Genomic DNA, 22,634 nt, shown 5'->3' with positions numbered 1-22,634 from the left:
CGCATCCACTTTCATCACCAAGGAGTTATTTTAATCCCTCATAGAGAAAAAATAATTTCTGGATTTTAATGTCCTTCCCTAAAGCATGACACAAAATCGTCACTGCACAAGTAAAACAAAATTTCAGAAAATGCAATGGCCAGTCTTAAGGATAGCTCGATGAAAGTTTCCTGAGTGGAAAAAAAAAAAAAAAGAGGAGGGGGAAGCCCCATAGTTAAGTAAGAATAAATAAAGTTTATCTGAAGTCTCAGATGCAGAGGGAACTATAACTAACATTTTGGCATTCATCCTTCCAGACTCTTCCTTATATAAAACGATAAACGTTAAAAAAGCAAATAAAATGCAATACTGACCTACCATTCTGAAATGTTTTCCTCTCTCCCCTTTGATATATTGTAAAAGGTATCCTAAGGCACTAAGTATAGTTTTGCATCTGTATTTTTCGTGACTGTGTAGCATCCCACTGTTTACCTGATCATAATTTAAGCAGCCTATAGTAGGACACGTTAGCCCCGTGGTCGGCAAACTGCGGCTCGCGAGCCACATGCGGCTCTTTGGCCCCTTGAGTGTGGCTCTTCCTAAGCCTTAGGAGTACCCTAATTAAGTTAATAACAATGTACCTACCTATATATATATATAGTTGCAGTTTAAAAAATTTGGCTCTCAAAAGAAATTTCAATCGTCGTCCTGTTGATATTTGGCTCTGTTGACTCACGAGTTTGCCGACCACTGGGTTAGCCTGATACGGTTATTACCACTGCAACGAAGGTTTTATCACCATTCCCCTTGGAAGCCTTTTCTACCTGCATCTTAAGCATCACTACTGAGACGTATTAGCTAGGTGAAAAGATACAAGCTTCGTTTTGTCATAGGGCTTTTGATTTTCATGGAGAAAATCCAGTCATATTATGCCTTTCCGTGACCTGCCCTGGGACCCTTCTTAGGCACTTTCTTTTAATACTTGCACAATGAAGCCCTTAGTTCATCTGAAATTCATCTTGGGTTTGAGATGTGAAGTGGGGCTCCACCCCATACATCACTTACTGAACCGTGGCGAGCCCTGATTTAAGACGCCAGCTTTCTATGTTGACTATTTCTGAACTTTTAGCGTGTTTTGGTTCATAAGTGTGTTTGTCTAGTGTGGGTACCAGGATCTTGACGCTTTGGTGTCTGATATATACCTTCTTTAGTAACCAGTAGAGTACATCCATCCTTACTGCTCTTCTTCTATTAAAAACCGACAGAGGCCTACTGGGTGTGGTTCTAAAACACACGGCTTGCTGCTTACCTCCCACACACGTATGTCAAAGAGCAAATCAAATGTCCCCAAGTCCCCACCGGGACCTCAATGACATTCCTGCTTATAAAAGGTAACTCTCCAAAAAACTAAAAAGTCAGCTTCATCTTACACACGTTATATTTATTTCACAGCATCCTGGGCTCCCGCCTTCCCACCCATTTCCCACACGTCGGAGACAATGACCGTCAGCTCTTCGGACGTTTCTTACGTTTTAACTTTAGATACTATCTACTGCAGTGGTTCTCAACCTTCCTGATGCCGCGACCCTTTAATACAGTTCCTCACGTTGTGACCCAACCATTAAATTATTTCCGTTGCTATTTCATCACTGTCATGTTGATACTGTTATGAATCGTCATGTAAATATCTGATATGCAGGATGTATTTTCACTGTTACAAATTGAACATCATTAAAGCATAGTGATTCATCACAAAAACAGTATGTAAATATATATGTTTTCTGATGGTCTTAGGCGACCCCTCTGAAAGGGTCGTTCGACCCCGAAAGGGGTTGCAACCCACAGGTTGAGAACCGCTGATCTACTGGCTTTCTAATAAGAAAACATCTTCTCCAATTCCCGCGCCACACACAAGCCTCTCTCCCAATACAGAGGAGAGGGGAAAATACTGATTTCTGCTGATTAAATCAATACCCAGTGTTATTCGTATGTATGATAATGTGGTCACTGATCACAGTTGAACCACAGAGCATTCTAAGACGACAGTTCATTTCTTACTATAAATGGTTACTTCTCTAAGCAATACAATGCTTGTAACACCAAGAGCTGAAGGCCAGGTAGGAGAGAAGTGAATCTCAAAGAATTACTGAATGATGGTATTTACAATTAAGGGTGCCCTAACTTGCGAAGATTGGCCCGTATGTCATAATAGTCCCCCAAGAGGCGTCCACACATGGAAAGACATGTACAGAGCCCTGGCCAATGAGATTAGTAGCCTTTGCATGTATTCAAACACCTACTTCGTGTATGTTGACTCCAAGACTGATTTTTTTTTTTTAAAGCGAGCAAAACATAAATAGCAACATTTAAAACTGCATTTCCTTCAGCCTTCCCTGTCACGAAGAGTGTTCGGGAAATAAAGAGCGCTTGACATTTTGACATAATGAGGCAGGAGGGCAGACGAGGAAGAATGTTCTGGGTTGATACCATCCAGTAAGGCTCCGATATTACTGACATTTGTCAGAAAATAAAACCGAATAAACATGGTTTTCTTTCCATATGTAATGCGGGCCTTTCACATCTCTGTTCGTATACAAACGAAAAAGGATCAATATAAACAAGACAGTTAACGTTTTGGAATCAGAAAGCTGCCGAGACCAGGGACAAGGGACCATACTTACAAGAGCAGGCGGTCAACTTTGGGTCCATCCTGCCTCTGGAGGCTGAACTGGGACCTGTACACTTTCATGGCTCCGACTCCCTGCGTCTGCTCTGAGTTACTGCTCCCCGCTCCCCCTTTTATAACGTTCAGAGAGTCGGGGTGACTGGGGAGCTATTTATAGGCATGAACTCAATGAAGTTCTACGTGGAGACTGACATAGGACTGACTCACGTTTCTCAGAATATGTCTTTTCATCACAGCCAGCCGAGGACGCCAAATATTAATGAGCAGGAATCAAAAACGGATATTCGAAACCAGGGGCGGGCAACCCCTGGCACGCCAGTCACTTTTACTGGCACGCGAAACCCTCTCTTAGAATCTCCCATTTACAGTGGTGAATCTTTGTTCTCAGGGATGAATTTTGTTAAATCTCGTAAGAGGAGTAGCCTGACGGATGAAAGTAGTAGCTCGTGCGTATCTCTGAAGGTCACGAAATAGAAACCTGATGTGAAACCTCTGTCATCAGTGATGCAGCAGCAAAAGTCCCACTGATAATGTTAAACGGAGTCATAAAGTTTTCTGTGGGACTATCAGTGTACATGTATACGTTAAAAAGTAAATGTATTTTTCATCATCATATACTGTGTTTTTGTCGCTCGAATGAATTTTATTATTTCTTCAAGGTTCTTCACATACGTACACCTTAAGAGATATCAAGTAGGCGTAACATGTTCTCAAACAATCAGGGTTGGCACGCAGAAGAATTCTGAGTCAGAGATTTCGCTGGTTTTGGCACGCACTCACAAAAAGGTTGCCCACCCCTGTTCGAAATCATACACATAGGAATAGAAAACTAAACTACACGATCGCCGTGTTACGATTATAAAGGTATTTATTGGACTAGTAAGATTTACCATCTATAGTAAACATTCACTTTGTCAAACTCAGTGTCAGGCTTATTCAAAATAAAAAGAGATTAAAGTTATAAAATGCACACACAGCTTAAAAAGCCAAATCATACTATAACAAAACAGGAATCCTGTCCCCCACCTTCGCTTCGGATTTTGCTCCCGGAAGCAACTGCTTTCAACACTGACTGGTATTCATCTCATGCTTCTAAGTCCAGTAACTTGTTTCACAACTAATACTTCTTTGTTTTTCAGACTTAGGTGCTACGTACTGACTTTCTCCTGCACAAATGGTCTAATTCCTACAGCCATGAAACCCCCCCACCGTTCCCTCCTCACTCTCCCCATCGAATCCTAACACCACTTTGAGTACATCCGCAAGATCCACTTACATGACTCACGGCTGAGCACACGGGCCCTGTAGAACAATGTTTTCTTTCTTTTTTTTTTTTTTAATTTATTTTATTGATTTTTTACAGAGAGGAAGGGAGAGGGATAGAGAGTTAGAAACATCGATCAGCTGCCTCTTGCACATCTACTGGGGATGTGCCCGCAACCAAGGTACATGCCCTTGGCTGGAATCGAACCTGGGACCCTTGAGTCCGCAGGCCGACGCTCTATCCGCTGAGCCAAACTGGTCAGGGCAGAACAATGTTTTCTTACTCTGGTGTTAAAAATTACTCATTTTTTTCTTACATCTGCTTCTTTTACTATATCTCTATCCTGATGTCACCCTAAACCCTCCATCCGAACTGTAAACGCTCTCAGCGTGGTCAACCATATCATGCAACCTATGTTCTGTTTGCTTATTTTGTTTTTCCTTCCCCCGGAAACACCCCCTTATCAGAAGTCCCCAGGCCTCCGGGCCCCACTGCCCACTTCCAGGCCTCCCTCTCAGTCAGGGAAGGATGCTACCGACAGACGAGGAAACCCAAAGCCAGTAGTCACAGCATTCAAACTAACTTTTTTTTTTTTTTTAAATAAATGGACCACTGAAGATTACCAGATATTTCCGTAAAACGATAAATAATACAGCCCCATAAGGAGATAATTCAGGCAAAGGTAGACAAACAAGAGAGACTCGTCATACAATTACGAATGCAGAATAAGCTATGATGAAAAAGCCATAATTACCCCAAAAAGGCTGATAGAGATTAAAATTAAATTTTCAATAGATCTGCTACGGTGCTGTCCAATTCGGGAGCCACGCCTGGCGAAGACTGGCTTCCTGAGCACTTGTAACAGGGCTAGTCTCAACAGAAACGTATTGTAAGTGTAACACGTATTAAATTTTGAAGGCTCACTATGAAAAACAGAATGTAAAAGATCTTAACAATCTGTATACTTATTTCAGGCTGAAATGATAATATTTTGTATAGGCTGGGTTAAATAAAATATGTTGTTAAAATTAACTTCACCTGCCAAAACCGGTTTGGCTCAGTGGACAGAGCGTCGGCCTGCGGACTGAAGGGTCCCAGGTTCAATTCCGGTCAAGGGCATGTACCTGGGTTGCGGGCACATCCCCAGTGGGGGATGTGCAGGAGGCGGCTGATCGATGTTTCTCTCTCATCGATGTTTCTGACTCTCTGTCTCTCTCCCTTCCTCTCTGTAAAAAATCAATAGAATATATTTAAAAATAAATAAATAAATAAATAAATAAATAAATAAATAAATAAATAAAATAAAAAAAAATAAAACCACAATTGGAAACAGGTCTTAAAAAAAAAAAAATTAACTTCACCTATTTCTTTTGACTGTGGCTAATATGACTATTGGAAAACTTTAAATTACATATGTGGCTCATATTATATTTCTATTGGATGGTACTGCTCTAAAATATATAGTTAAAAATATCACCAAGAATACAGGCACAAGAAAAGGCACAAAAGAGAAAAGTATCATTGGGAAAAACACAGGCGGTCCAGCATCTGACCAGTACAAACCTCCCCCTCCCCCAAAAAAGACCAGAGAAATCAGAGAGAACGAAATGGTTAAAGAAATAAATTTTTTAAAAAAATCTAAGAGTTTTGGGTAAGTCTTGGAAAAGGTTTACTAAGAATTGAGCTAAATAAAATGGGATAAAAATCCAAAACACTAAAAATCGTATCTAGTCACATATCTTTATGAAAACAGACTACCAATGGTTAATACGAAGGTTTCAAAGAATTCAAGGGCAAGGGGTGAGGTCACCTACACACAGAAAGGCAAAGATTGATGCCAGTTTGTAAAGTACCACACAGGAAATATCGTCATTAATATTGTAATAGCGATGTATGGTGCCCCGTGGGAAATGGAAGTATTAGGGAGAACACTTTATAAAGTGTATGTTTGGCTAACCACTATGCTATACGACAGAAACAAGTAAAAAAATAATATTGAGTATAAACTGTCATCTAAAATTTTTAATTTAAAAAAATGTTAAGTTTAATGACCTTTCTAGAAAGACTGCAAATGCCAATGTACAACCCTGAAAATAAATAAGCGGTTCATCTGCCAAATCCAGGTAGCAGAATGGAAGAAAAGGGGCAGGAAAGTGTGCAAAACAACTCTATTCCTCTTAAAAAAGTGGAGAGTTAGAGAGACTAAGGCAGATTCGATTTGAAAAAGAAACCAACAGTGGAACTAATCACTGGCAAGGGAAGGGAAGGGAAGAAATCTTCCTTTTTTCACTGTGGAGAGTTAACAGCTACTATCTATAAGCTGATCAATAAAGAAATAGAAAAACAGAAGCATAGGTACTTAGTGTTATTAGGAAATCACGAAAAGTAAAAATGCTTCAAAGGGATTCATTCATTCTGGGGATTAACATGAGGACAGGAGCCAGGCCATGTAGCAGAGTACCCGGCCCTGTTTTAGACCCTCCTGTACTGGGTGAGATTTTCTTTGTTGTGTGCAAAAAAAAAAAATTAAAAAAAATTTTTTTAAATTAACCTCGCAGGAATAAAGTAGGACTAATGGAAAGGGATCTTGGCAAAATACAGAAAGATCACCTAGAAACTGTAACAGTACAGAAGAGAATAAATACTGGAGACAGCTATTAGTGATGAGAATCGCAATGGCTTTTCGGGGGGGAAATTAACAAGGTATAGAGAGAGACTGTGAATGAGGATAGTAACAGACTTTCTCAGCTGAAACATGAAAGAGGAGAAATCTGCATTAAGAACGAAATCACAAGGGTTAAACGGAGGTGTCAGGAGGAGACCCAAATGTAGGAATTCTCACTGTCGGAAGTCAGGGGGTCTGTGAACGTCTGAAACCGTATGCAGGTTTGCATGTAAATGCATGCGTGCGCGCGCACACACACACACACACACACACACACACACACACACACACACGGGAAGGGCTGGGGTCCGGACAGAAGAGGGCAGCAGTCTACTGCTTTCACCAAATTCTCAAAAGGATCCACGACTACTGACCGCATTTATCTGGGGACCTGGGTCTGGACCTCACGCGCATGACCACAGTGGGAGCTGCAGCTCTGGAAGCCATCAGCCTACAGGAGTGACGAGAAAACTACAACGTCCAACCAAATCATTAATTTTTCAAAGGGTATCCTGTGTACAGAAAGGAAAGGGAGCGCTGAGTGCAACGCCTCATATCTATCGATAAAAAAAGAGGTACAAAAATTACATTAAAATCTTGCACAAGTTAAAAGGAAAAAAAAAAAGAGGCACAGAAAAGAATAGAAAGGGAGAAGAATTAGCAAAAAGAAGAGACACCATCGTATTATTGAAAGGAAGGTGGGAAATTTAACCTGGGAGGGGAAGCAGCATGGGAAGCAGGTTTGTGGGAGACACAAAGCAAATTTCGTTGAGATTAAAAAGGGAATGGGTGGAGAGGGAAGGAATCGAGATGCAATTAATGCGGAGAGGGAAAGACATTGGTTCCGAAGGGTTACCTAAAAGGAGAAGAGTCTGAGCATGGCTGTGGACAGGAACTAACTTAAAGAAAAACCCCCATACCAATTTTTCAGAAATGGGGATTTCACCCTTCAAAACGACCACGCTACAGTCTTCAACGCAAGAAGCCGGCAACGTGAACAACACCTCCCATGTTCAAACCCTCAGGGATCCACTTACACACAGACAGAAGAACCCGCAGTTCCGATGAGCACTGCTAGGGCTGGCACTTCGTCTGGAGAGAAGACATCGAGGAGGCACGGAGTTTGCATAACAACTGAAAATGCACCCGACGCTCGCTGCCAGCTACCCTCGCACGCCGCGGGTTCCTGGCAACCCTCTGTGCCCGGGATCACCCACCTGTGACCCGCAGAGCCAGCGGTCCCCGGGATGGTGTCTGTTTCTATCCCGCATCGCCCTGGCCCGGGGCCACGGTCTCGGATTACTTGCTTGCCCACTGTGTATTCACCGAAATTATGGATTTTATGTTTTGGGTTTTCTCCTGGCTCTTCCTAGTTTTCTACATGTGGCTAAGTCCCAATAAGACTATAATCATTTTTTATTCATTATTTTCCTGGTGATGTGTGTGTGTGTGTGTGTGTGTGTGTAGTTTTTAAAAAAATATATATTTTATTGATTTTTCACAGAGAGGAAGAGAGAGGGACAGAGAGTTAGAAACATCGATGAGAGAGAAACATCGATCAGCTGCCTCCTGCACACCTCCTACTGGGGATGTGCCCACAACCAAGGTACATGCCCTTGGCCGGAATCGAACCTGGGACCCTTCAGTCCGCAGGCCGACGCTCTATCCACTGAGCCAAACCGGTCAGGGCAGAACAATGTTTTCTTAATCTGGTGTTAAAAATTAGTCGTTTTTTTTTTTACATCTGCTTCTTTTACTATATCTCTATCCCGATGTCACCCCAAATCCTCCATCCGAACTGTAAACGCTCTCAGCATGGTCAACCATATCAGGTGACCTAACTCTTGGAATTATTCTGGTATGTTTAAAACTCTCAATATGGGGCCTAGCAGTTTTGGCTCAGTAGATAGAGCGTCGGCCTGCGGACTGAAGGGTCCCAGGTTCGATTCTGATCAAGGACACGTGCCCTGGTTGCAGGCTCGATCCCCAGTAACGGGGGTGCAGGAGGCAGCCGATCAATGATTCTCTCTCATCATTGATGTTTCCGACTCCCTCTCCCTTCCTCTCTGAAAGAAAAAAAAAAGTATTTTCAAAAAACAATCTTTAAAACTCTCGATACGGAACTGAAATGATTACATCTTTTGAGCTTTCCTATTTCTATAGAAACTTAGTTCTATTTATAAAATCTGTTCATGATGGCACCACTCCAAAGAGTTAGATAAGATTTTCACCAAATTTGGAGGCTATTTCAGGAGTAATCTACCTGAATAATTAGGCTTTGGCCAAAAAAAAAAAACAAAACAAAAAAAAAACACATTCTGGGAGATTCTAAAGAGCCCTCCTCAGAGATAAGTAGTTTTACACCAACACAGCAGACACGTAACATGGCAAGAGATTCCTCTGTTTGTCAGGGAAACACGTATGAAGACAACACGGAGAATACGAGGAATGTTTCACATCTAAGAGCCAAATCGAAGGTCACGAGAAGAAATGCTGGCTTGTCCTGGAACAAATGCTTTTCCGTTGGTAAAACCCGTCCACACAACGATTCTCAACTGCCCAGAACAGGGTGACCCCCCAGTGACCGGTCTCATACAACTCCAACACGTCTTCACTTGTTTAAAATGAGACATGGCTCGACTAGCTCAATTTTAGTTACCGACCATACCTGAACTCTAAAAAACTATTTGGTTACAAAGTAGCTTACCATTCCGAGGTTCTGCTCATGATTCCTAGCATCTTTATAAACTGCACTGAAATAATGAAGATAGCATTACTGATCTCACTCCACCAGCCGTTCCGTCATCAACAGAACGGTTCTGTCTTCCGCTGCTACACCCAATGGTAGTCTCTCAAGTTCAACGCCTTCTGCAAATGGCCAGCACTATTTCAACTTTCTAGTTAGGTTGGTCCCGTGAAAGCCACAATGATCGCGGATTAATATATAACTACTTTAAAAATAAGACTCTTGGAGGTACAAAGACATGTCCATGCTGTTTAAAATTATCTACACCTACACAGATACGATTTTTTCGATTAAGCAGATAGGAAATTGTAATTCTCTTAACATCTGTTGTCCAGCATAGCAAGAATCTTTTCGTTCATTATTGGTGATTACAGCACTTAATGGTGTAATAATAAAATTCTGGACCTTCCAGTGACTAATGAGATATTATCTGTTTTCAATAGGAGGATGTTTGGAGTTTGACCTCCCACAGCAGAATGAAAAAGTATAAACAAGAACTGATAAATTTACCTCCTCTGAATTTCCAATTCTTCTTGTGACGGGCCATTCTGAACTTGGGCAGGAAGTTGTGAATTCTGTCTGGGTAATGCTGGCCCTAAAAAGGGAGGAAGAACATTATAGGTAAACATTACCTGGATATTTAGCTGGCGAGAGACAAGACCACGAGCATAACATAAAAACCATCACAGAGCCACCAATGTATCTTCGTTTTGCTTAGCAAAATAAAACGTAAGCTTTCCGTAACACAACAGCAAATGAGAGACCGCACACGTAATACTGCCATCATATCCGAAGGCTTACTTGAAACGAATGGGAAACATCCACAATGAGGGGAAAATGAACATTTATAGATGAAGAGCTGGAGGCAAACACGTAGTCAATGAGCAGCTGGGGAGGCGCCTCGGCTTGACATTTCTAAGACAATGAGACATTCTCCCCGGAGGACTGGCTTATGAAGTGGAGAACTTTAAAAAAATGAAGAGGGAAAAAAAAAAAATCGGGATTCAAAACTCACCTAAATAGAACACTGGAAATGCAAAACAGGAGAGAGAGAGCATGAGAACCTTCTTATTAGAGTGATATATGCTAGTGCAGCGGTTCTCAACCTGTGGGTCGCGACCCCTTTGGCGGTCGAACGGCCCTTTCACAGGGGTCGCCTAAGACCATCCTGCCTATCAGATATTTCCATGATGATCCATCACAGGAGCAACATGACAGTCATGAAGTAGCAACGAGAATAATTGTATGGTTGGGTCACCACATGAGGAGCTGTATTGAAAGGGCCAGAAGGTTGAGAACCGCTGTGCTAGTGCATTTATCCAATTTGCTCAATTAAAGCTTCCCTTCTTATTTTAATGGCCTGGCATTGAGCGCTGGTAAAAAATAAAATAAAATAAAAACAAAACATTGGCTAAGCTTAATATATAATTAACCTATTTGTCTGAATTGTTAAGGTAACAGAGGTAATGTTACTTTTCATCTGGGGTATTAAAAAAAAAAAAAAAAAAAGACAGACCCTGCATTCAAATTTGCATGGTTCCGCCATGAGAAACCTTAATGACCATCCATTCTTATGTGTCATGTACAAGGCAGACTATTTTTAGCATCTGGTGAAGAATGCCACTAAATTATGGGACATTTTAATGTCTCTGGATAGAAAAACTAAATGTGTCATAAAATGAGATAAATGCTGGATCTAACAGACTGACAATTACAAAAGACCAGTTTTGAAATCTAATCCATTAAATAAAAGAATAAAGAAGTAGCTATCTTCCACTCTTGGAGAGAAATATAGGAGTACTGACATGCTGTACATGTCTATGAATTCCAGTGTGCCAGCAAGTGCCTCTTAGCAGATATTTTAAAAGTGTTTCGTAAACCACTAGTATAAAAAAAACAGTTATTAAACGCTTCTAAAGTAAATTCTTATCATCTACGAAGTCACAGCACAAAGTATTTTATACTAGTGGAGTGAATGCCACCACCAGAAGAATAAGGCTCATTCAAAATCATACAGAACTGGTTTATCCCATGTAAAAAAAAAAAAAAATACAATAATTCGATCTGAACTTACCTACTAATTTTTTCCTCATCTCTTTACACATATTTTTACATTCATCATTAATTTGTCCTCTAAAGACAAACTAGATGGCAAGCGCAGTGATATATCTCATTAGGTTTCCTAAGAGTCTGCTATTTTGATAACCACATGAAGGAAATATAAAAATATATTAATCCCATGTCATCAGTAACAACAACAAAATAAAAAAAAATCATTTTAAGTTAAAATAAAATAGACACTTAACTGTTTGCATAAATGAGAATATAGAACTTGGCTGGCGAACAGCTTGGAATTCTTTCCTTCTTTAGAAAATTAACATAATAACATAAAAATCCTGCCATAGTTAAGCCATACGCTAATGTTTAACACGTTACAGGGCAAAGACGTCTCGTCTTTTTGGGGCAGAAGAAGGTGGGAGGGCAACTTTGAGGAAATATAAGTAATTTGGGGGAAGAATTTTATATAGGTCTGAAGTTATATTTATCCAAAAATGCTACATGGGCAACGCACAAGGCTACTGTGGTTGAACTAGTTTTATAAAACACTGTTTGTGTATTTAAGTGAAAACCTCAGGCTGCTCGAATAATTAAACAGCTGGACGTCAGAAGGTTACAAGAAGAAGGCAACGATTCCTACATCTAGGGCAGGCATATGTCGCAATGATAACACTAATAATGTATTAAAATCTATCCATGTAAATCTTAACTCAAATATATAAATTCAAGAAGATACGCGAAACCTTCAACTCAATTCCATTTGGTTTTATTAAACAGGTTTTTTTAAAAAAAAACAAACAAAAAAACAAAAAAAAATGAACAGCCCTGGCCGGTTGCTCAGTGGTTAGAGCGCCGGCCCATGGACTGAGGGGTCGAGGGTTGGATTCTGATCAAGGGCACGCGCCTCCTCTGCAGGCTCAAAGCTCGGCCCCAGGCGGGAGCAACCAGTTGATGTGTCTCTCTCACATCAAAGTTTCTCTCTGTCTCTCACCCCCTCCCTTCTACTCTCGCTAAAAATCAATGAAAAATATCCTCAGGCCCTAACCGGTGTGGCTCAGTGGATAGAGCGTCGGCCTGCGGACTGAAGGGTCCCAGGTTCGATTCCGGTCAAGGGCATGTGCCTGGGTTGCGGGCACATCCCCAGTGTGGGGGGTGTGCAGGAGGCAGCTGATCGATGTTTCTTTCTCATCAATGTTTCTAATTCTATCCCCCTCCCTTCCACTCTGTTAAAAAAAACAAAACAATTATATATATATATATATATTTTAAAAAGGGGGCCACAATAACATGCCAGACAGATGGGCCTCTGACATCTCCTCTTAAAAAAAAAAAAAAAAAATCCCCGAGTAAATAAATAAATACTGTCAAATAAACTAACACAAGTTGACATAACTCACAAAAGACTCTGAAGGACAAAAAGATTTTTTTTTATTTTTTAGCAATTCACAGACTTGGACTCTGTTTTGAGTGAAAAGTTTATGCAGCAAATTCGTTTTAAAAGAAGTTCCTCTCCTGGCTGATATCACTCACGATAAAAACAACTTACTATAGTTTATTCATGCAGCTGAGGAGCAAGGGGAAAACTTCATGGAAGATCCTTTTTGGGTGGGGGAGGGGAGTTCGATCCAAGAACCACCGAAAATTCTCCCTCTGTGGCTCTCTGTGTCTTTCCATAGACAGTCTTTAACTGGGGGCCAGGGAGGGGGAGCATTCTATATATTTAATCGGGGGTTGTGTTTGCTGCTTCTTCATCAATATTGTCAAGTCACAACCGCGAGCACAGTGAAAGTCGTGTGCATGTAAAAATGATATCAATATATCATCAGCACTAAATAAAAGAGTTCCAGGTAAATGACGAACTTCAGGTGCACGATTACATTTCGCCTTCTTGTCAAGCCTTCTGCTGGGTTAGACAATTCCTAAGTCCCACCAGAGGCACCAACACTCAACAGGAAGCAGCGACTAGGACCGGGTAAGGCTTGTCCGCTGCCACTGTATTTTCTAGAACATAGCTATCGCTTACTTCACAATATTCCTACAGGAGTGCCTGTGTCCCCACAGACTGCAGATAAGGCCCTTCCCTAACCAGTGGGCAAATGACTGTATTTTATGAGCATCATGTGCGGGTTAACAGTTCTCTTTTGGGGAAAAAAAAAGAAACAGGTCATTGCTTGTCCCTACTATATTATCATAAAAGAATAGCTATTTGAGGGTTAGTTTCCTCTCCCATTACCACCGTCAAAACCAATGGTTGACTTTCATTTTTTTCCTGGCTAGAATTCATATAGCAAAGCGCGTGAATTATAATTTCTAATAAAGAAAATGCATCCATGTCGCTGAAATGGTATTGTATGAATGATGGAAGTCAGAGGAGAATTTCTCTCTGAGCCAGGAATGAATGGCAACTCACTCTTGACTTCAATACTGAGTTTTGGCTAAAGCAACATTTCATTACTACAACATTTTAATTTTCACAAATATAATTTCACACTTAGCCACAGATTACTTAAAAACACAGGACCAGAAGACAAATAGGTGTTATTATACACAATACAATCAAGTTTAAGCTTAGCCATCTGGTAATTATACTGTTTGTACAATTCAAGATAACAAGGGGGGGAAATCTGCTTTTTAACACATAATTTTACAACTTAAAGAATTCACGTCTATTAAGGCTCGATCAAGCCTTTCTCTGCAATTGGGTAAACCGTGCAATTGTTCTGCAGGTGGAACTCAACATATTCAGGAGCACATATAGAACATCAAGTAGGCTTTCAAAAAAGACTAGGGTCCCAAGAACACACATACGAATCATCATCCATGGCTAGTTCAAAAGAGGGCCTGGAAGAAACCCCAAGAGGAGGCAGAAAATTCAGAATTAAAAGTTACTGATGAAACGCTTAATCTGCAATAATTGTGGATTCTGGGGAGAAGTGGGGGGATTTATAAAGAGCCAAACAAGAGGCTCACTCTGTCACCTGGAGCAGTCACTAAATATACCAAGAAACACACTAGAATTTTCATTTGTGGAAATGTAGAACACACGTTTCTTTGCCTAAACCAGCAAACGTGTAAATTCTAAAATAATTCTCTTCATAGGTAAAAGAAACAAGGCCAGGAATACTGAAGAATCACATCAAAAGCTTTGAGTCACATGCATAAAGTACGTTATGTACACAGTTAAACTGTTTATATGAAATTCTAGCAGTAGATCATTTTATCTCTCATTTAAAAATCTGGCCAGGTATATGGGAGTCAAAAAAAAAAAAAAGAAAGTATACATGAGTTAAAAAAAAAAAAAAAAAAGCTCTGATTTGAAAGTTACTTTCTGAACCTGGGTTTTCAAAACAGAAAGTTTTAGAATCAAATGAAGATAAAAAGAAATCAGACGTGTGTGTGTGCGTGTGTGTGTGTAGATACGGCCTGTGTAAGGATAAGGATACGCGTATATCTGATTAACTGGAATTTGGGGTAAGTGACATGTCTGGTTTGTCTATACAAACAATACATATACGTACACACTTGTGCATAGGAGAGTGAAAGAAAACGCTCCATAAAGCCTAGATTCACGCCTGAGCCACAAATACCTACACCACGGAATAGGAGGAGGCTGTTGGGTCAGAAATCAACCTACGGAAGCAAGGAAGAGCTTACACCTGCCTGGTGACGTGCACACCCACAAACCCAAGTTCAGCAAAAGCTCCCTCCCAACAGGGCACATCCCCCAAATCATAGGAACATGGACCTAATTTTCCCCTTAAATTCTAAATGAAAAGATCGCTCTCAAACAAAATAGTTAAAGACGAAAATGAACAAACAAACAAAAAAAAACCAAACCCACTCTCGCTTGTAGTGAAAGAAGGGAACCGGGAGTCAAGTTTTAAGATGCTAATTCTAAATCAATCCTCGCTAAAGGATGCCAAACTCAGAAACTCACATCGCCTACGTGAACCACAACGAATATCACAACATAAAAAAAATAATACATCAGGAAGCTAAGCTGCCTTATCCCAAATACCACCAAACCAGACCATGGCCCTAAGGGAACGGAAGTGATGGCAATGTGCGATCAGCATGTAGCACAGCTTGAAAAAGGAATGTAAACCTAAGTAACGTTGCTTACCACAGAAAATACATCGCAAATTAGTGCTGTCCTGGGTAGCAGCAACCTTGCTCGCGGCTGCAACAGACAGCTGGGTGTTAGAAGCTCCATCGGACCACGGGGCCATCTGCAGAACTTGACATACACTAGAAGGCGCTTGGAAAGGTTCAACATGTTTTTCATAACATAATTCCTGTCTAGACCCTCCTCCTGGAAGCACTAGCATTTCATCAACGTTAACCTCTCGAACATTCCCTTTCTAAAAAAGTGGTGGGTAATCTTATTTGGGGGGAAAGCCTGGGAGCCACAGTTGGAATGAGGCACTTACAGCTTCGTTATTTCCCCGAGTTATACAATCGGAGAGTGCAATCGATTTATGCAGGACAATTATGTTTTTAAAAGTAAATACAGCGGCGCTACCGGAAGTCAAGGTCTCTGGCCATTGGAGTGAATGGCATGATAGCTACCCTCTCTTTTAGTCTTGCTCATGTAGGAGAATTTGCAGCTGAAAAAAAAAATTTTTTTTAGGGGAAATGCTTAAACTGAACACAAGAAATACTCATGTCTATCTACTAGTGGAAAAAAGACCAAAGCCATTTTTAAACAGCCTACAGCAAGTAAAGTGTTCTCTATATGCGGCTATAAAATAAGAATATCTTCATTTGCTTTCCACTTTGGAACACATCAAAACTATTCATTGTTTTGCCAAGCCACATCTTATTGTTCTTTTTCCCCCCTCAATAGTATATATGTACACATATTTGACAATGTACCATTAAAATGTGTGGCCACATCAAATAGCCTTTTAATATTTAGGCTATCTACATTAAAATTTTCCTTAAGCATTAATGAAGTAACTTCTCTTTATGAGACAAAACTCACTGAGAAGAGGTGATCATTTATGAAAAGGGGAAGGGCTTATATAAAATCAAGGTGACATTCAAAATTGAGGTGGAAAAAAACAAGATCAGATTTTTTTTTTTAGTATTATAATTAGCGACATTCGATATAATCCTATAGAAATTCTTTTCAGCATGGGAAAGACTTTTTTCCATTGTTATTAACCAGAAACAATTAACCGGGTAGAAATAGATCGACTTTAAAAAGTCTACATAAAGGCAAACAGGACAAGTATTTTAGATTTCCTCTAAAACTGTATTCTTCAAATAATATGATTTATACTAACTAAAGTCTGCACAGAATCAGAATCAAACCAGTTTATATTTAAAGAATGCACAGCTGAAAATGGTAATGAATCTTAAAATTCAAGATGCTTTCATCACATTTAAAAATTAGATTTAATATAGTCCAATTAAGTATAAACCTTGTTTTAAAACTATTTTTTCAGCAGATACTCTCAAACACAAAGATTGATAAATATCCCCTTTGCTAGGTCGTTCCAACCACCCAATCTATTATTAAAGTCACACGCACAATATTACAGTCATGACCAAAAAAGACCACAGGCATTCATATAAAACGGCTACCACGCTAATGCGATCATCCCAAAGGAGATGAACAATTTAGATGTTTTTCAATAATTACATTTTAAATGTAAACCTTGAAACACTCTGCCTTACCCATGTTTGCAAGTGGCTACTCCTACGAAGCCTTTATGAAATAAACGTGCCCAGTCTTCAAGGTTTACCCCTCCGGTCCCTTGAATTCACATATTAATGGGGAGTGGGGAACAGAAGGCAAATAGGAAAACTTACAAGAAAAACCCGAGACATTATCTCGTCTCTGACAGCAGAGAAATGACCGCGGTCCATCACCCAACATTTTGGCAAAAAAGTCATCTGCCAAGTGTCACAATGCATTGTTACTGCACGAGACAAAACATTTTAAACCCAAACTCCCGATCTTGTCACCGGTCAAACTATTATGCACCATCCCACTGACTTTCACTTCTTACCATCGCGTCAGAAAATTACTGATCTCCACTCTGATTCGGCTGCTTGAATTCTACTGTAGCTTGCATTTCCCAGAGATACTAAATTATTCATTGCATCTTATGCGTGCCGCTCACAGCATTTCCTGCTTCATATTGATGCTACTAGCTCTTCTCGGGCTCAGCCAGGGAGGAGGGTGGACTATCGGAAGGAACATTCCCTGTCCAGACAAGTAAATTCAGCAGCGTGACGATACAGCGGAATTCGTTTCAGCATCGATATTCCATCGATCTCACATTTCGCCTAGAAAGGGCATTTTCCCCCTTTACGTGAGCCCTATTAAAATAGGCTTCAGGCCGAGATAAATTAGGATGGGCCCTCAAGAAAAACACGAACTGAGGATCGTGTATCCAAAAAGCAATGTTTGTTATGTATTTAGACGTAAGGAGAAGAGAAATGGCCATCGCCACCAGCTACGCTCCCCTTACAATAGTCGTGTGCTGGTGGTTCACTTATTTCTTTTCTTTTTTAATATATTTTATTGATTTTTTACAGAGAGGAGGGGACAGGGATAGAGAGTTAGAAACATCGATGAGAGAGAAGCATCGATCAGCTGCCCCCTGCACACCCCCTACTGGGGACGTGCCCGCAACCAAGGTACATGCCCTTGACCGTAATCGAACCTGGGACCTTTCAGTCCGCAGGCCGACGCTCCATCTACTGAGCCAAACCGGTTACGGCTCCCCCTGCCTTTTAACATTCTTTACCGTCACGTGTTTCGCATGAGCAGGGAAATGCAGAAACTTGGGTGACATACGAGTAGCAGGAAGTGACAGGCTGTTGCGACGTGACCAGCATCACTCTATTCTATCGCTACCTGTCATCACCACACTAGACCCTCAGCATTCATGTTTCAAACCACCAGAGGTTTCCACTGTTCGCGGTCAGTCCCCAGGCAATTCGTGGCGGGGAGAGGAGCCATCTCAGCGTCTTTTCCGAGGATTAAGTGAGGCAGCGTTGGCTCAAAGCTGGCTCTCATCCCATCTGCACTCGGGAAAGCTGGCCTGCTCGCGCACAAAAGCAGCATCCAAATTAGCAACGTCCGCACTTCTGACTGCTAGGAAGGCCCCGGGTATGACCTTCATGGTTGCAAAGTCCTAGGAGATGCACTTTTGAGAGGGAATGGAAGCAAAAGTGTTGGTGTTGGTTCTAAGCAGCGGTTCTCAACCTGTGGGTCGCGACCCCTTTCACAGGGGTCGCCTAAGACCATCGGAAAACACATATATAATGACATATTGTTTTTGTGATTCATCACTATGCTTTAATGATGTTCAATTTGTAACAATGACATTGGGGGTCACCACAACATGAGGAACTGTATTAAAGGGTCGCGGCATTAGGAAGGTTGAGAACCACTGTTTTAAGGTGTCTAGAGTCGCCTGGAGGGAGACACTGCACTGGTATGGCTGCCTCCATTTAAAAAAAAAAAGTCAGGGACTATAGACATGGAAAGTGGCACAGTCACTGAGAAAAACAGTATTGAGGATCCTCAAAAATATGAAGAGAAAACGACCATATGATCTGGCCGTCTTACTTCCGGCTGTATATCCAAAGGAAAGAAAAACAGAATCTCAGAGATATCCGCGCTCCAGTGTTATTCCCAATAGTCAAGGTATGGAAACACCCTAAGTGTCCATCAACAGATGGATGAAGAAGATATACATACCAGACATATATGTGTGTGTGTATAAGTGTGTGTGTGTGTGTGAATATATATATACACACACACATATATATATATATACAAGGACTGAGAATACATATGGATATACACGTATATATACATGTACATACAAGGACTGAGAATATATAGTGTGCCCCCCCCAAAAGGTGTGAACACTTTTTGAATCATTATAAAAGGCCGTGTTTATTAATATACGTTTCATTTTTAAAATGGGGCTATCTGGCCTACCTGGTGTGGCTCAGAGGTTGAGCGTCAACCCATTCACCAGGAGGTCAGGGTTTGATTCCTGGTCGGGGTACGTGCCCAGGTTGCGGGCTCCATCCCCCGTGGGGGACATGCAGGAGGCAGCTAATCAATGATTCTCTGGCATCATTGATGTTTCTATCTCTCTCTCCCTCTCTGAAATCAATAATTTTTTTTTAAAAAAAATTGAGTTATCAGCTGTTAAAGTGTGTAAGCATTTTTTGGGGGGGATACTATGTATACTGTATTACGTATAAAGATACCATATATATTATATATCTATTTATATACATATATGTGTGTATATATATGGGTGTGTGTGTGTGTATGTATGTATGTATGTATGTGTATATATGTGTATATATATCCATATATATCCATATACACACACACACACATATGTACTTATGTATGTATGTATATCCTCAGTCCTTATATAAACTCTCTGGCAGAGACAGAAAGTAAATTAGTGGTTGCCAGGAGCTGAGAAGTATGGAGGAATTGGGAGCGGGTAAGGGTGTGGGGTGGTGATAATGGCTTAAGGGCACAGGCATGATGAAAATGTTCATGAAGTGTTCGCAGCTACCTGCACACCCCTGTGAGACACTGAAAACCACTGAGTTGTACCCTGAATGGGTGAACTGCATGGCACGTGAAGAAAAGCTCAATTAAAAAAAAAAAAAGTGTTGTGTTCTTCCTCTGAGAAGTGATGATTACAACACCAAGTTGAAAAGTATCTCCATGCCCTTCACTGTCCCATTCCAGGGAATCTTAAAAGGAACGGCCTCTGGTGGTGGGACCTGAGGCGGTGTTCCTTTCCCTTTCTGCCTTTCTGCCCTGCTTCCATGTCTAGAAGAAGCACCACCAGGAAAAGCAAGCTTCCTTTCCCTCGGAGAAGAAAACGCTGCGCTGGGAGCCGGAGTTCTGGTCAGGCGGGGCTCTGCCGGGCTCCAGTTTCCGACGAGAGAACTGAATGTGAACAACGAAGGAAGCGGCTCCGCCGATCATACCAACGTGACCGTGACCGAGCGCCCGCGGGGAGGGCAGAGCCGGGACCTGGCGCCCTTCCAAAGGCCAGGAGCGCGTTTCAGCAGGAAAGAGAACCGGAGGCGCTGCAGAGGCCAGGGCTCTGAATGCGCGGCCATTCAGGACGGTTCGGGGAAAACCAGCGCTGTCCCGGTTAAACCAGGACAGCGCCCGCCTCTCCATGGGAACCCTGGCGCCTGGCCCTTCTCCCTCTCACGGCACGGAGCTCATGCACTTCATCGGCCAAACCCAGAAGCAGCTTCTGTCTAAAACGACGATGCCCACAATTACTTTGTGACATTTCTTCTGCCCTTGCTCAGTGGATAGAACGCAGACCTGGGGACTGAAGGGTTCCGGGTTCGATTCCGGTCAAGGGCACATGCCCGGGTTACGGGCCTGATCCCCAGTAGGGGATGTGCAGGAGGCAGCCGATCAATGATTCTCTCTCATCGTTGATGTTTCTGTCTCTCCCTCTCCCTTCCTCTCTGAAATCAATAAAAATATTTATTTTTCTAAAAAAAGTTATCTGCAATTTTAACTGTTTAACATCTAACATCCAGCAACTGCTTCTCTAATTTATGGGCAACAAATATGATTAAGATTCAGGGATACAAGTAGTTACATACAAATTATTATTCTCATGCAGAAAAACATGGAAGTAATCGTGGGTGACATCCTCAGCTCAATGCAGCACCCTTAGTTCAATTGCAAGCTTGCTGTATGATATAAGCCTGACGAGAACTGAAGTGGCCAGGCAAGACTACCAGACCATCCTATATAATAAAAAGGTAATACGCAAATTGACCGAACTGCGGGATGACCGGTCGCTATGATGCGCAATGACCATCAGGGGGCAGACGCTCAACGCAGGAACTGCCCCCAGCCTGCAGGCCCTGATTGCCCGATGGGGGCCTGCCAGCCAACCTCGGTTCCTTCCCCTGGCCGGCGGGCTCCGATTGCCCGATGATGAATGGGAAACTTGGGTGGGTGGCAGCAGGTGGGAGTGGCCAGCTGCCGGCAGCTGGGGAAAATAGCCCTGATTGCAGGCCAGGCCTAGGGACCATACCCGTGCACGGATTTCGTGTGTTGGGCCCCTAGTACATTATAAGATGCTCAACTGCCAGAGAAGCAGAGAAACAAGAATGAGAGTCAGAAACCCTTTTATTCTATTCTCTTAACTAACCCCCTTGGACTCAATAGTAAGAGTGAGCCGGTCCAAAGAAACTAGACTTATCATTCAGAGCTGCTCTTTCTCAAATAATCAAGGACATCTAAATACTCATGTTCATGTCAGGTACGAGGACTACCTAAACTTTCTTATCAGTATCTTGGCACAATCACAGGATCCAAAATTCCCTAAAATGTCAACACAGTTAATTAGAACTTCTGAATGACTTTCGATGAGTTTCTCTCTACCAAGAGCTCGTAAGTTTTAGTCCCAAACACAGAAGCTTAATATTTGCGTTAGTAAGTACAATCCTATCCCAGGAATTCATAAATGAGAAAGGCTCTGGAAGAGGCAAGTATGAGAGTGAAGCAACCACAAAAAAACTGTCCCACAACCCCAAAAATCTGTTTCAAAAATGTTACTTACCCAGTAAGATTTGTGGATTTAGGAAAGCTCAAAGTGAAAGACACAATCCAAGGTTACCTTTGGGATCTTTTGGGGATCCAATGTCACATGATTTTATTAGACTAGAGGCCTGGTGCATGAAATTCATGCACTCAGTGGGGGAGGGTTCCCTGAGCCAGGCCTGCGCCCTCTCACAGACCGGGAGCCCCGTGAATGGATCGCCCCAAAGAGGTAGACCCTGCCCACCCAGCCAGGGCTCCGCGATCGATCGCACCCTGCAGAGGGAGGCCCCGCCCACCCGCCACAGCCCATTGGTTGGTGGCCTGGGCCTCCCTCTGCGGGGTGATCATGGGGTGATGGCCGGGCCCCCGACCAATCACAGCGCACCCGCCTTGGCTGGCCTGGCGCCAGTGCGTGTCATAGCGTGGTTGTCCGGACAGTCATTCTGCTGTTGGGTCGATTTGCATATTATGCTTTTATTATTATAGATATGATTTCTGTATAAAAAGTATTAATGAAGTACCCCAAATGTGCTATGTCTAGAACAGTGATGGCAAACCTTTTGAGCTCGGCGTGTCAGCATTTTGAAAAACCCTAACTGAACTCTGGTGCCGTGTCACATATAGAAATTTTTTGATATTTGCAACCATAGTAAA

The 22,634-nt window shown here is 41.8% G+C and overlaps 1 protein-coding gene and 1 long non-coding RNA gene across 6 annotated transcripts in view; both read right to left on the bottom strand.

The window, feature by feature from the left end:
• The window catches only part of ENAH (ENAH actin regulator), a 107,537-nt gene that overhangs the window by 22,333 nt on the left and 62,570 nt on the right, over positions 1–22,634 (bottom strand). For all 5 annotated transcript variants that reach the window (XM_059677281.1, XM_059677280.1, XM_059677283.1 and 2 more), the window contains one exon: positions 9,851–9,935. In XM_059677281.1, coding sequence (XP_059533264.1) covers positions 9,851–9,935 — 85 coding nt within the window. The remainder of the gene's footprint in view (positions 1–9,850; positions 9,936–22,634) is intronic.
• On the bottom strand, positions 4,580–5,410 carry LOC132222493 (uncharacterized). Its single transcript, XR_009450242.1, has 2 exons — positions 5,291–5,410; positions 4,580–4,967 (listed from the first exon to the last, which is right to left on the bottom strand). It is a non-coding gene; the product is annotated as an uncharacterized LOC132222493 (long non-coding RNA).

The sequence above is a fragment of the Myotis daubentonii genome, chromosome 20 (assembly GCF_963259705.1).
Source record: "Myotis daubentonii chromosome 20, mMyoDau2.1, whole genome shotgun sequence".
Classification (NCBI taxonomy): Eukaryota; Metazoa; Chordata; class Mammalia; order Chiroptera; family Vespertilionidae; genus Myotis; species Myotis daubentonii.
The sequence above is the reverse complement of the archived record's forward strand: the minus strand, read 5'-3'. Positions and strand labels throughout refer to the sequence as shown.